Genomic DNA, 13,220 nt, shown 5'->3' on the forward strand with positions numbered 1-13,220 from the left:
ATCTTTTTCTGGCTGATCTTTTTTTTACTTCTTTATCTCTATATTCCTCTTTTCATTGTTTACCTTACTTTGGCCTTAAGGCATTGAGTAGATTTAACTTAGCTTGGTTTCTTTATGCAGTAACATCCCACATGGCCTTAATGGTCCACTCTTCCTTCCTACCTTTGCTAGATTCAAGATGGTCTCTGCTAATGTTAATGGCTTCCCATGACATTTCTTTATCATTTTAAATACTGTTTCTGCCATATTTGAAAACTTTGTTTGAACGCTGTAATTCAGAAACTTTCCTTATTTGTTCATCCCCAAGCTTAATTATGTTAATCTTTCTTGCAATTTTCTTTACTCGTAGTTTACTCAATTTCATTTTCATGGTGGTAATCCATGGTTGATGATCACTGCCTACATATGCCCCGTTGAATATGCAAACATGTTGAAGTGATGATTAGAATGTTGTATGTACAAAAATGATCTATTTTATTTTTAGTAATGCTGTCAGGTGAGGTCCATGTTGTCTTCTGGTTCTCTTTATGAGGAAAGCGTGTCCCTCTAATAATAAAAAGAAAAGGAGGACTTGTGGCACCTCCTTTTTGCGGACACAGACTAACACGGCTGCTACTCTGAAACCTCTAATAATAAAGCGATTCAACTGACATAATTCAAGAACACACTTGCCACCATTTTGATGGAAGCCAGTTCCATGTGTGCCATTATGCCATGATTGTCTGTCCCCACCGTAGCATTCATATTGCCAAAAACAATGAGAATATCATGTTATGGGACTGTGCTGATGAAGTCCTGCAGAATATTATAACAAGTAGCCTGATCATCCTTGTCGTATTCATTCATTAGAGTATAACATTGAATGACAGTGTCTGAAATCTTGCCTGTATAATTTTGCCATTAACTGATTACCAGTCTAAAATTGCTCTTTGTGAATCAAAATTCAAGATCAACGCAACCCCTTCTCTTCCTCCATCTGGATTTCTTGGGTAAAATCAGTTTTAATTGTTGTTTTTCATTTTCATAGAATCATAGAACTGGAAGGAACCTTGAGAGGTCATCTAGTCCAGTCCTGTGCACTCAAGACAGGACTAAGTATTATATAGACCATCCCTGACAGGTGTTTGTCCAATCTGCTCTTAAAAATCCCAATGATGGAGATTCCACCACCTCCCTAAATTTATTCCAGTGCTTAACCACTCTGACAGTTAGGACTTTTTTCCTAAAGTCCAGCCTAAACCTCCCTTGCTGCAATTTAAGCCCATTGCTTCTTGTCCTATCCTCAGAAGTTAAGAAGAACAATTTTTCTCCCTCCTCCTTGTAAAAACCTTTTATGTACTTGAAAACTGTTATCATGTCCCCTTCTTAGTCTTCTCTCCTCCAGACTAAACAAACCCAATTTTTTCAATCTTCCCTCATAGGTCATGTTTTCTAGACCTTTAATCATTTTTGTTGCTCTTCTTTGGACTTTCTCCAATTTGTCCACATCTTTCCTGAAATGTGGTGCCCAGAACTGGACATAATACTCCAGTTGAGGTCTAATCAGCGTGGAGTAGAGCGGAAGAATTACCTCTTGTGTCTTGCTTACAATGCTCCTGCTAATACATCCCAGAATGATGTTTGCTTTTTTTGCAACAGCATTGCACTGTTAACTCATATTTAGCTTGTGATCCACTATGACCCCCAGATCCCTTTCAGCAGTACTCCTTCCTAGGTAGTCATTTTGATTATATCTGCTTCTGGCCACCTGCGTTCATTAATACAAAGAATGTCTGTGTTATAATTTTCCATTTCTTTGATAATTTGGGCTGACTTTCTGATGGTAACATAGTCCTCACATTCCAAAAGCCCACCCAAAGTTAGGAACGAGCCTGGAACAGTCAGTTCTTCAGGGCAATAGTGTCCTTTCATAGCTGTTTTTCGCTGATATCCATCATGCAGTCTATTTGAGGGCTATTTACTGATCCAAGGATCTGTATTTGGCATTTTATTTGTTCTACTGTTTCCATAACAAAAGTATTGTATGGGATTAAGTCAACTTCATGCCCAACCAGGAGAACCAGAAGACTGATTCTATTTTTTTTTTTTTGGCCTGGTCTCTGCCCTTCAATCTGTCATGTTTGTTTAACCCTAACGCCCATTGAAGTAATTCTTGGGGTCATGGAGACATACAGGTGACCCCCAACACATCAAGGTATCAGTCTCTAGGGGAGATTAATATTAAATACATCAATGATAATACTGAAAAAGGGATTCTGAAAGAATAGTAAGATTCATAAGTACATAAAGATGAGGTATATACTATAGCAGTATATATTGAACATATAGTTATTAACTCAGTGGACTAGTAGTCGGAACAGAATTAACTAGGGCTACTGTAATAGTTTTGTTTTGTAATATTTAAGGTTCTTGGATGGAAAACTGCTGGATATCAATAAAGAATTTCAGCCATACCTTGGGCAAGGAGGACGTATTCTGGAAATCCGCACCCCAGATGTGGTGGCCAATGTTAAGAAGCAGGCACAAGCTGTAGGCTACACAGAAGGGGCATTGCTTGCTTTGGCTGTCATAATCATCCTTTGCTGCATGCCTGCTATTTTAATAGTTATGGTCAGCTACAGACAGTAAGTACTCCAAATTTCTTTGTAATTGAAAATTCTTTCTTGTAATCTGTACACTTACTACACGGGGAATTACAGTTGGTAGCCCTGAACACTGGTCTGCTTTGAAAGCTGTCCCACATATCCAGTCTAAAGTCTGGTTATTTTTAATGTCCTCCTCCTCCTCATGTCTTTATTTATATATATATTTTTTCTATTTATTATATATAAATGATGGAGTAATTATTTCAGATTATAGATGAAGTGAAACCAAAATCCCGAATCCAAATATCTAACATGTGAACACGGATTGCAGTCTGAATTTCATATCTAGATTTCTCTTTATCATGCTTCAGCCAGAACTCTGGGTCCATATATGCACAAACTGTTGGTAGCTCAGTATATGAATCGAGATTCAACTTTTATATTGCAGGGAAAATTAGATGACCCAAAATTTTATTGTGGCTCTAAAATATGAGGCAGTTATTATTTTTGATTTTTTCAGACCTGTGAACTACTTGGTTCCAGCTGGGACTAAAGTTCAAGCATCAAAACATACTGTAGAAAGGTTGCTCTTGTTGTATTCTAGCTCTTTTTGAATAGGCAGAAATCTCATGAGAACCTATTTGCTTTAGATTTCTTGTTACATTTAATAGATGCAAGAATTTTAAACAGTTTGACTAACAAATGGATAAACATCTCAACTTTTGGGTCTTCATCTGACCCAACAGTTTGAGGTTCTCTCATTAATACATCTACTCAGTTGGAAATTGAGACCAGATATAACATTTCCTTTTTCCTTTCAATAAAAAAAATTAAAAGTGTCAATATACAATCTCTGAGCATCCTTCCAATTATTTAAAATTACAAAAACAAAGTGCAATTCAGTCAGCTCACACCTTCCACCAGACAGTAGTTGATAATCAAATACGAACACCCCCATACATCAGCCTATACCTCAATCCCTCTCCCTCTCTTCAAAGGCCAGGTAAAGCAAATGGGCCCTGCAGCATGCCCTATTATGCAGCAAATCTCAGCTACTTAGAACCAAGTGTGGGAGGGCTTTCCAGAGCTCTGAAGTTCTTACAGAGGATGCCCCGCTATCAGATCTCTGTCTGTTATATTGGGGCGATTAAGTACCAGTGCCTTTGCAGACTGCAACTTGAGGCAGTGTATCACTGGGTGAAAGAATATAAAGAAGCCAATGCACGTGTATTATAATAGATCACTGGAATATGAATATTATTGCAGGTCTACAATATGGTGTAATTTGTTTGTCAATGCCCTGTCATAAGCAACTGCAACGACAGTGACATACATTGAGTTGTACTTATGATCGTGCTAAATTTGGCTGTATCTTTGTCTGTATCCATTATATATTGTATGTGGATACCACTTTGGGCTCTAGATGATAAAATCAAAGGCAGTCTTATGTTTTACAAGTGTAAGTTGAGTAACAATTCTCTTTAAACTTGTAGTCCTTTTAATTTGGCATTTTTAATAGCTGAGTTAGAATATTTCCTAGAGATAGGAATGATCAACATTCTGGTGGTTTGTGTTATAAATCAAATTTACTTAATCTTTTAAGGAGACATCACTGCATGAAAGAACAGTAGTATGCCTGAAGGCATGCTTAATAGTCACATAAGAAGAGTAACTGTGTTTTATAGCTATTTTTAAATGGCTGATATTTGTTTGCATAACATTTATATCTGAATGTTACCAGGTTTTTTTAGAGAATAAATCCTCCAAAAGGAATCTGAAAGGCCATCGGTTTAATCAGCTCCTGCACAAGCCAGGGGCTCTACCTGGGGAGGATAACCCTAAAATACCTCAGGCAATCCAGACTGGAGCCCTTCTTTCAGGATTGAATGGGGAGTATGTGCTGAATAAACACATCTTCCAGGTTTCCTATCCACACTCCTCCCAAGCAGTGTTTAACCATTCCCTTTCCAGGCAAAATATACCATTGAGAGCCCTGCACCTCAGAATATGCTTCCAGAAAATATATCCCTGTGTTGGATCATGTTTCTTGAGTCATACTGTGTTTAAAATTTTCATGCAGTAAATTTTTATTGAACAAAGATTCAAACTCTCATTAGTTTGCAATGTGGTTTTTATGTGATTTCTTTCCAGGAAGGAAAAGCAAATTGCAAAATTCCCCTTGATATCTATAGGAACAGAATCAGGTCCCAAATACATCAGGCTGTTTTAAGTAATCTATTTAGCTGTCGTCTATCTAAAATCACAATTTTGTTGTCTACAGGTATCATGTACAGTTGGACTTTATATCAAACCACCACAAATAAATTATTAGTATTATGAAAAATAAATCAATAAAATTCATTTAGACTGAAGACAATATAAATGATTTCCATCTTAATATAAACCTTATACTCTATTGAATTGTTTAGAAAACAAGTTTATTGTTGTCTTACTCCTTAGCTCCCCTTTTCCAAAGCTGCTTTAACATAATCTCCCGATCAACAATTCTGGCAAACAAGCTGCTCAATTTTGCCATTTAGTACAAAGATTATAGATGAATAAATGTAACTGTCACAGTCAGTGCACGTATAATGGAAACATTAAGACTTGCTTGATATTAGAACTCTTTTGTGTGTAGTAGGTAGCTTTTCAATACTTTCCAGCTCAATGATCAGCTAACATCCAAAGAATTAATTTTACTTATTACCTTTTTTAAAAAATAAAGGTTAAACTAAATGAGTTTTACATTGCTTACTTTTAATGTGAAATTATCACTGTTAAATCACAGCTCACTGACTGCATGTATTGCTTATAAATATTGTAATACATTATCATTATTTTCTTTTAAGTGATGCTTTGAAATGCACTGTCTAGGACAAACCAAAAAGCCAATTATGAAAACTATAGTATGAATTAATCACAGCAAGGATGGCATATTCCACATAGAAGCCAAAATGTAATTGTGCTTTACTATGAAGGACTGTTTCTTTAATATTTGCCATGTTAAAATGAGGAGGCAATTATAAAACTTACATCATCTTTAATATTCTACTTTTAAAAATCCTAATTCATACTTCGATATCCACATCTTTAATCAATGTTTTTTTCAGATTCTGTGTAGCCCATAACTGATTTGTCCCCCAGTAATTCATGTTTATGGATGATAGTTTTATAACCGTCTCACAATCACAAAAGGAACTAAATGATTTTCAGTTACTTAAACATAATGGTTCTTAAATATGTCATTAATTTTGCAATTTAATATGTAAAATTATTGTCACTCTTAGTTTATTATTAAAATAAGGTTCACTGTTTCAGATAATTGTTGTTGTGAATGGAACACTTCTAACATACCTTTCCCCCCCCCCCTCTCTCTCTCATGACAACAGATTTAAAGAGTAAGTATTTACTTTTAGATTTGCTTCTTACACCTTGTTTAAGAATAATGATTGCTGATCAATATCTGCTTTTTATCATTGTACAAGAACAAAGGCCATTTGAAATTTAAGAGAAGCAAATGTATTGCCAGTGAAAGGAAATGCTTCCTATAGTCAAACTGTAGAATGCATTGCTACCTGAGATCTTTTTGTGGCTGGATTTAAAAAGAAACTTGTCAGTTTTATGACCATTTAATAAAACATTCAGTTATATGCTAAGAGAAGGCAATCACATTTCATGCTGTTTGCCTGCAGAGAGAAGAAAGGATTTTTTCCCCATTGTACAGCATTATATAATTAACTAGGTACATTTTATGCCTAGGTTTAAAGATAGAATGCCATCTTATAAAAGATCAGGTGTTTGCCAGTGTCATAGACAAGATAGCAGGTTTAGTAAATCAGTGATATGCTCTGAGTGTCTGCTTCACTAAAGCACATGGAGGGGGTCTGAGGCCTAAGGTGAAGGTGAAATAATGCTTCCACAACAACAATCTCTCTTTTTCTCTGAAGAATTTTCTGTTGGGGCTGTGTGGGACATGGAGGCATGACAATGCCCCCTATTTAAGTCATGACTCTAGTGAAGGTTAATTCTGGTGAGAATCAATTCCATGAGTGCTCCTAAGAAGTCACAGTATGTTTACGCCAGCTGTCCCTTCTACTCCAGGAGCCAAATTGCCAGGAAGGGGAAGCCAGTAAGATGGTGCCTGCCTCTGTTCATATAAGAGGTCCTTTTCCTTTTGATCCTGAAAATTATGATACCAGAGGGACTTACTCTTGCCAGCTCACAGGCTGCCATCCCTCCCCGTTGATGGGATGCTTCAAAAAACTTAGAATTAAATGTTCTCTTAACTTTTTCACAGGCTCTGCCAAGCTAGGGAATCCAAGTAATAGGGTTAAGCGCTAAAATACCTTGTATATGACACATACATACTAAATAAATAATAGCTTGATATTACATATAGTTTATATTAAACTGAAAACACCCCCACATATCTGTCTATATATGTGTATTCTCCAATAAGCTTGATTTTTTTTCTATGTTAATTGAACTACTTACTTTTTACGTCATTTATTTTATTACCTTAATTTGAATTTGGAAATGTGGACAGACACGCTGAAGAAAACACTATAAAATGTGAAGGCTTTGCTTATGTAACCCACACACTTCCTGGGTGTGGTATTCTATCCCATCTAGTGGCATTGAGACCACTTAGAGAGAGATTAATGAGTCTGCTCTAGAGCCTTGGCTAAGGGCCATATGGCTTTTAGTTCATGCAGTAAAGACTCATGCATTTAGCTCCAGAGCTCCCAGGTTCAATTCTGCCCACCAACAACTGGCTATGTCGGTGGTACACTTATATAGAGCACAGTATAGAGCAGAAGGATCCTGTCCTTTGTGCTGTTTACATTTCTGTCTCGTTGTGTAATTTTGTAATCATTGGGTGATTGTTCTTTACCAAGATTTTGAAGTAGTATAGCCTTAAAATAGGATTATAGTACAGAATCCATGGGTTCCGTGGCTGCGTGTGGCCTTTTAATGTTTATGAGATGTCATTAGCAGATATTGACTTCTGTTGAAGTGAACATCATGATTTATTGACCCAGGAGATAAATGTTCCTTGAAACATGAAGTCAGTAGGCCAAATTCATCCCTGGAGTAACTCAATTCAATTAAATACAATTACATCCAGGTTAATTTAGCCCACTATCAGTAATGGTTTTATACTATGAATAGTGGATATCCCAGAAATACTTGTTTATGAATATCATTATTTTAAACTAGCATTCTAAAGGGAAAATGAAGGTAGCTGTTCAGAAGAAATAATTATTGGATAATGCCAGAGCAGTTCAGGTCTGAGAATTTCAGAATTCAGTATTGTTAATTTGGGGGGTAAGAGCTTGGTAACTCTAGTTACCATCCAAATCTTTTCAGCCAAATATGAGAGGATTTTTTTAAACGTAACAATGCTGAATACAGATAGATAGATATGAAACAATAAAATTTTCTAATGAACCAGTTTTACTTCTCTATTTTTAAATTATTTTAGAACTCCAGTAAATGACATCTTAGCTCCAGGCACTACCATAATCTAAATGTGAAGAATAATAATCATGATTTCTTTTGAAAATCAAGGTAGAGTCTGTTGTACTCTATTCTGAATTAAATTTCTCTCAATCCTGTTACCAGTTACATGGTAATTATTTGTTCTTTCTGACCCTTATCAATGAACTAGAGGGCTTGAATTTATGGTCTTCATGTTGACTAGAGCTGGCCAAAAAAAGGAAGTCCCTTCCTGTGAAAAATTTCATGGTTTTTTTTCCTAAAAAATGCAAATATTTTTGCAGAAAGAGATTTCCTGAAACATTTGGTTTCAGGACATCCAAAATGGAATTTTCAGGCTTGTCAGCTGCCGACCTAAAAGACTCCTGTCAATTTAATTTTCTGCCTTGGTTCTCTGCCTCCCTGGAGCTCAGCCTCCTTGCCTCACCTCCAACCCAGAGCCAGGGTTCTCAGTCTCTTGTTACTTTTACTTTCTGCCTGCAGAGCAGGTTCCAGGTGGCCATCATTTCAATTTTCCTGATAGACAATCAAAATTTTTCAACAAAACTGAAATTTTCATGCAGAAAATTTTGATTTTACAAAAAGGGCATTTGGAAAAATCATTCAAATGGGAAATTGTGGACCAGCTTTTATGCTGATAAAGGTGTTACAAGTCATAAAAATTAAACTTTGAGGGAGACTTTACAAATGTTTAAATTTAAATGTGACATTAATAAATGTCAATAAATGAAGGACTTTGCCAAAGCAGCCAGTTCACCACATACCACTTGATGAAAACCAGTATTGTTAAAGCTTAATTGTCCTCTTACTCAATTAAATGTAATTGCTAATAAATGTCTTATTATTTCATGATGATCAGGTGGTTTGGCAATTATATAAAAGTGGATGGTCATATTTAGATACATTTTGGAGCTCTGGAAATCCATAATGAAAGAGCAAGCGATAGAGTGATACAAAGCTAAAACAAATTGCTCACATGATTACCTTTCTTTGAATACAAAACAAGTAATGTTTGAGGAACTACCATCTGACTACATGTCAGCCCATGTAAACTATAGAATATTTCTAACACACATTTTTTCCCTCCCTGCACAACTTACCAAAGGCGGCAAGCTGAATGTGCAAAGACAGCAAGAATCCAGATGGCCTTACCAGCTGGCAAACCATCAAGTAGCGCTGCCAATAATCTCTATGAAGAACTCGGTGACAGCACCATGTAAGTATTCATTGTGATTCATCACTAAAATTGTTAGTGAACCAAGGCATAGGTCACGTTTCTGAAATGTCTTTTATTACAACATAATTGAATAGATTTTTCTTGATGAGGGTATGTTCCACAAATGACTTGATCTTCTTAAAAATCAAGAAAATAAATAAGAGGGCTGGAGACTCAGCTGTGCTGCAATGGCACAAAAGGGACAGAGTAGTCAGCTGGGATCTCTCCTTGTACGGGGAATCTCCAGGGGAAGTAGTAAAAAGTGTAAAGCTGCTCATTAGGCATTGCTAGAGCATGCTGCACTTCAGTGTTTTTGGGCCAGCACAACAACCCATAGGTGCTATAGCAAGTTAAAATAGTCCTGAGGCTGCTCTAATTTGCATCAAGGTTAGGGGGCTTGAAAGGTGGCAGAAAGTCTTTACTTCTCAGAGGTACTGAATGCAGCTCTGGCATACCTGAGAACTTGGCCCAAAATGTTATTTCTTCCAAGCTGCCTGCTGAATATACTTTTAAAACTCAATCAGAAAACCCATTTGATAGACTTCTCAGTATGAAATATTCCATTGGCTAAAGTTTTTTCTTTGTAAATCTGAAGTAATTTAAATGTTGAAATTAAACACAATGGGGCAATAAAATAGATTGTAAAAAATAGTAGTTAAAGGAAAGCATCTTTTTGCCATTATATGTCGGTAACATATTTGTAGCTGGAATGTGTCTTGGGTCTTCTTTTCTAACAGGATGATATGACCAAAGTCATTGTTCTATTAAGACAATAAATTATTAAGAAAGGGTCACCTGTACTCATGCACTGATGTAACTTAATTGTAGTCAAGGGACTCCAAGCAGAAATCAACACAGTATGAACAGATCATAATAGCACAGTACAGGGAAATATTTACACATACAATATTTTTGCTTATACGCTGTCAGAAACTATTTATTACTTTTAAAGGAATAACATTGAGATGACAACACTGAAAAGAATAGACTTCATAAAGTATTTGGGAGAGGGGGTGCTGGCGCTATCAAGTGTTGGCTGATTTTTGTTCTATTTTGAAGTCACTTTTTCCCCCTTGATCAGAGAGTTCATATATATATATTTGAGTTTATAAAAATGTTACTATAGCAGGGTGAAGAGTATCATTGCTTTAGTATGTTTTAAATTTTGATTATTTAAAGACAGGGTCTGATTTCCAAGTGTTTTGGGTTGAATTTCTCTTTATGAATAGAGAACCTTTACATTACTCATTGAAGCAGGAATAGCTTCTCTTCCAAAATTAACCACTGAGTTTTTTCCCTCTTGGCATTTTATGCCTGTGAATTGTTACGGTTTGGGTAGCTGGAAGAAAGAAGTATGTTTCACAGAAATACAACACACATAGAATTTAAAAGGTTATTGTATGTGAATTCTAGGTCTTGATCTAGGTGGGACTACTCACATCTTTATAATTACACCCATGCTGACGTACTTTGCTGGATCAAGACCCTGGTTCCTTAAAGTCTAACCCAATTCCTGTGAAAGTAAAAGGATGACTGCAATTCACTTTACTAGAAGTTGGATTGGACTGGTTACAAATGGGCATTGGAAGCTTTATGAGTCTGAATTCTCCAATCTAATTGATGTGCTTTCAGCCAGGCTATGAGCAAGCTTTGTGTTTGTGGACAAAATTTGCACCTGCAAAGTTTTGCATAGGTAAAATGAGTTGCAGATGCAAATCTGAATACTTGCATCTCTGATTTAGAGACACACTTACTCAGATTTGTCACAACACTTCAACTAAAAGTATAAATTTAGCAAATACAGATTTTTCCCTGTAAAAGGGACACCATCTATGGAATATATATATAAATAAACCATTGTAAAAATGACAAGTAAATATTTCCACAGCATTGAGATATTGATCAAGGAATCTCTAGCAGAAAATAGAGATATGGAAAAATAATGTAAATCAATGCACTTAACAATTTTAAAGAGAGAATGTTTTTCAATAACATTTAAATAAAAGTTTATCAAAAATCTGTGAAGTTTAACTGAATCCAATATTTGGTCCAAAGGCAACAATCTACCTCAGAAAATCAATCTTCAGGGGAAAAAAATTATAGTAGAAATTGTAAACTCATTTTCAACTTGCAGGTGAATTGCAATATTACATTTAAATTGCTATAGTATATTATAATCTCATGCATAACTTTATTTTTTCTTATCAACTATTTCTCGAATCTCCAACAATTTTCTTAAATACCAAAGAACGGAAATTTAAGAAAACTGAAAAACTTACTTGTCTTTATTTTTCATGCCTTTCCATAATTGTCCTTTGTCAAACATTTTCTTTCTGTAGTGCTGCCTTACGTCTTATTTTCTTAATTTGTTTTTGGGGTTTTTTGGAAAGTTAAGTGGAACTAAAAAAATTTTTTTTGTTTTAAATTCATCTTATGTCTCATGACTTCCATTCTTTCTCCATCTTTGGATACATAGGCATCAGTAAGTAAACTTACTTCACCATGCATAATGTTTGTAGCCAATAGAAACAGTAGTTGATTCTTCTATGGTTAGTTTATGTTAAAACTGTAATTAATTGCCATTGAATATCAGCCTTTATTTTACAATGGTGTACTACATGGAAGACATTTACTTTTAAGTGGAAAGATTTGTGTATCTCCTTTCATTTTCCTTAACCCTTTTGTACCAAGTAGTGATTAAATACAGAACTGTAATTGCTGAACTTGAATAGTATTATTTCTAAGGACCTCTAGTCTCAGCACCTACACTCTTTGGTGATTGGTGCTCTCCAGATACCTAAAACAGATTGATAGGTAAGCAGGTTTCTCAAGCTTGCATTCAGTCAGAACCTTTTCATCCTTTACCTATAATTTCTTTTTAGGCAGCCATCAGTGCTCTAGTTTGCAGAAATATGAGTTCAAACCAATCTGATGCAGTTCCTTGTTAGAACAAAGAGACAAAATAATGTTCTACAAATATGAAGGTTTCATCATAAAATCATATAAAATATAAAAATAGTCTAGCAATCAAGCAGCTTTTCAAATAATCCATTCTCATACATATCAAGGGTATATCAGTTTGTATGTACTTTATATTTGGAAGCAAAGTGGATCTTCATTTAACTTCAGGAATCATTGATTTTTCCAGTCTCTACATTTGAATATCCATGTGATCCACTAAGATGGCTGAGGAAGCTTGTCCAATATGTGTCAAGGCATATTGTTTAAAAATAAGTTAATGATGTAAAATAACATATCAAATCCCCATGATCAAATACTCATTAAGTACTCACAAAAAGAAAAGGAGTACTTGTGGCACCTTAGAGACTAACAAATTTATTTGAGCATAAGCTTTTGTGAGCTACAGCTCACTTCATCAGATGCTGTAGATCAAGAAAGCTTATGCTCAAATAAATTTGTTAGTCTCTAAGGTGCCACAAGTACTCCTTTTCTTTATTTGTGTGGCTTCTTATTTTACTCTCATTCAGTACTGTTTAAATGTCTTTTCCCCTGTTCTTGAGTGATTTCTCACCTTGGAATGTTTAACCATGCCACAGTAAATTTCCCTTAGCCTAATTTTCATGAAATTTCTTGAGTTTGGGGAGCGAGAGCAGGGGGAGAAACACATTCCAGAATATAGAACTATTTAACTAAGCACTCTTAGAACCGTGTCCTGCCATTTGCACTAAACATTGTACAATACTGGGGCTTGTCTAGACAAATACTTAGTGTGCTTCAAGCTGGGGTTTGAAGCTACAGCACACTGGCAAGTTGTGCACTAATTTTCTGTGCAGACTCTACAGTCACATGCTAGAAGGTTGGGTTGGTGTTTTTTAAACTATTCTTTTTGATTAAAAACACCTGACCCAGTTTTTCTTAAAGTTAAAAAAAAAATCAACTTTGGGTAGTGACCAAGCCTG

General features: G+C 35.5%; 1 protein-coding gene across 7 annotated transcripts in view; it reads left to right on the forward strand.

Moving 5' to 3' along the window:
• Positions 1-13,220, forward strand: part of PCDH15 (protocadherin related 15) — a 1,356,473-nt gene that overhangs the window by 1,314,880 nt on the left and 28,373 nt on the right. For all 7 annotated transcript variants that reach the window (XM_048859211.2, XM_075130916.1, XM_048859220.2 and 4 more), the window contains 2 exons: positions 2,406-2,624; positions 9,190-9,300. In XM_048859211.2, the coding sequence (XP_048715168.2) occupies positions 2,406-2,624; positions 9,190-9,300 (330 nt within the window). The remainder of the gene's footprint in view (positions 1-2,405; positions 2,625-9,189; positions 9,301-13,220) is intronic.

This window comes from Caretta caretta, chromosome 7 (genome assembly GCF_965140235.1).
Source record: "Caretta caretta isolate rCarCar2 chromosome 7, rCarCar1.hap1, whole genome shotgun sequence".
Lineage (NCBI taxonomy): Eukaryota > Metazoa > Chordata > Testudines > Cheloniidae > Caretta > Caretta caretta.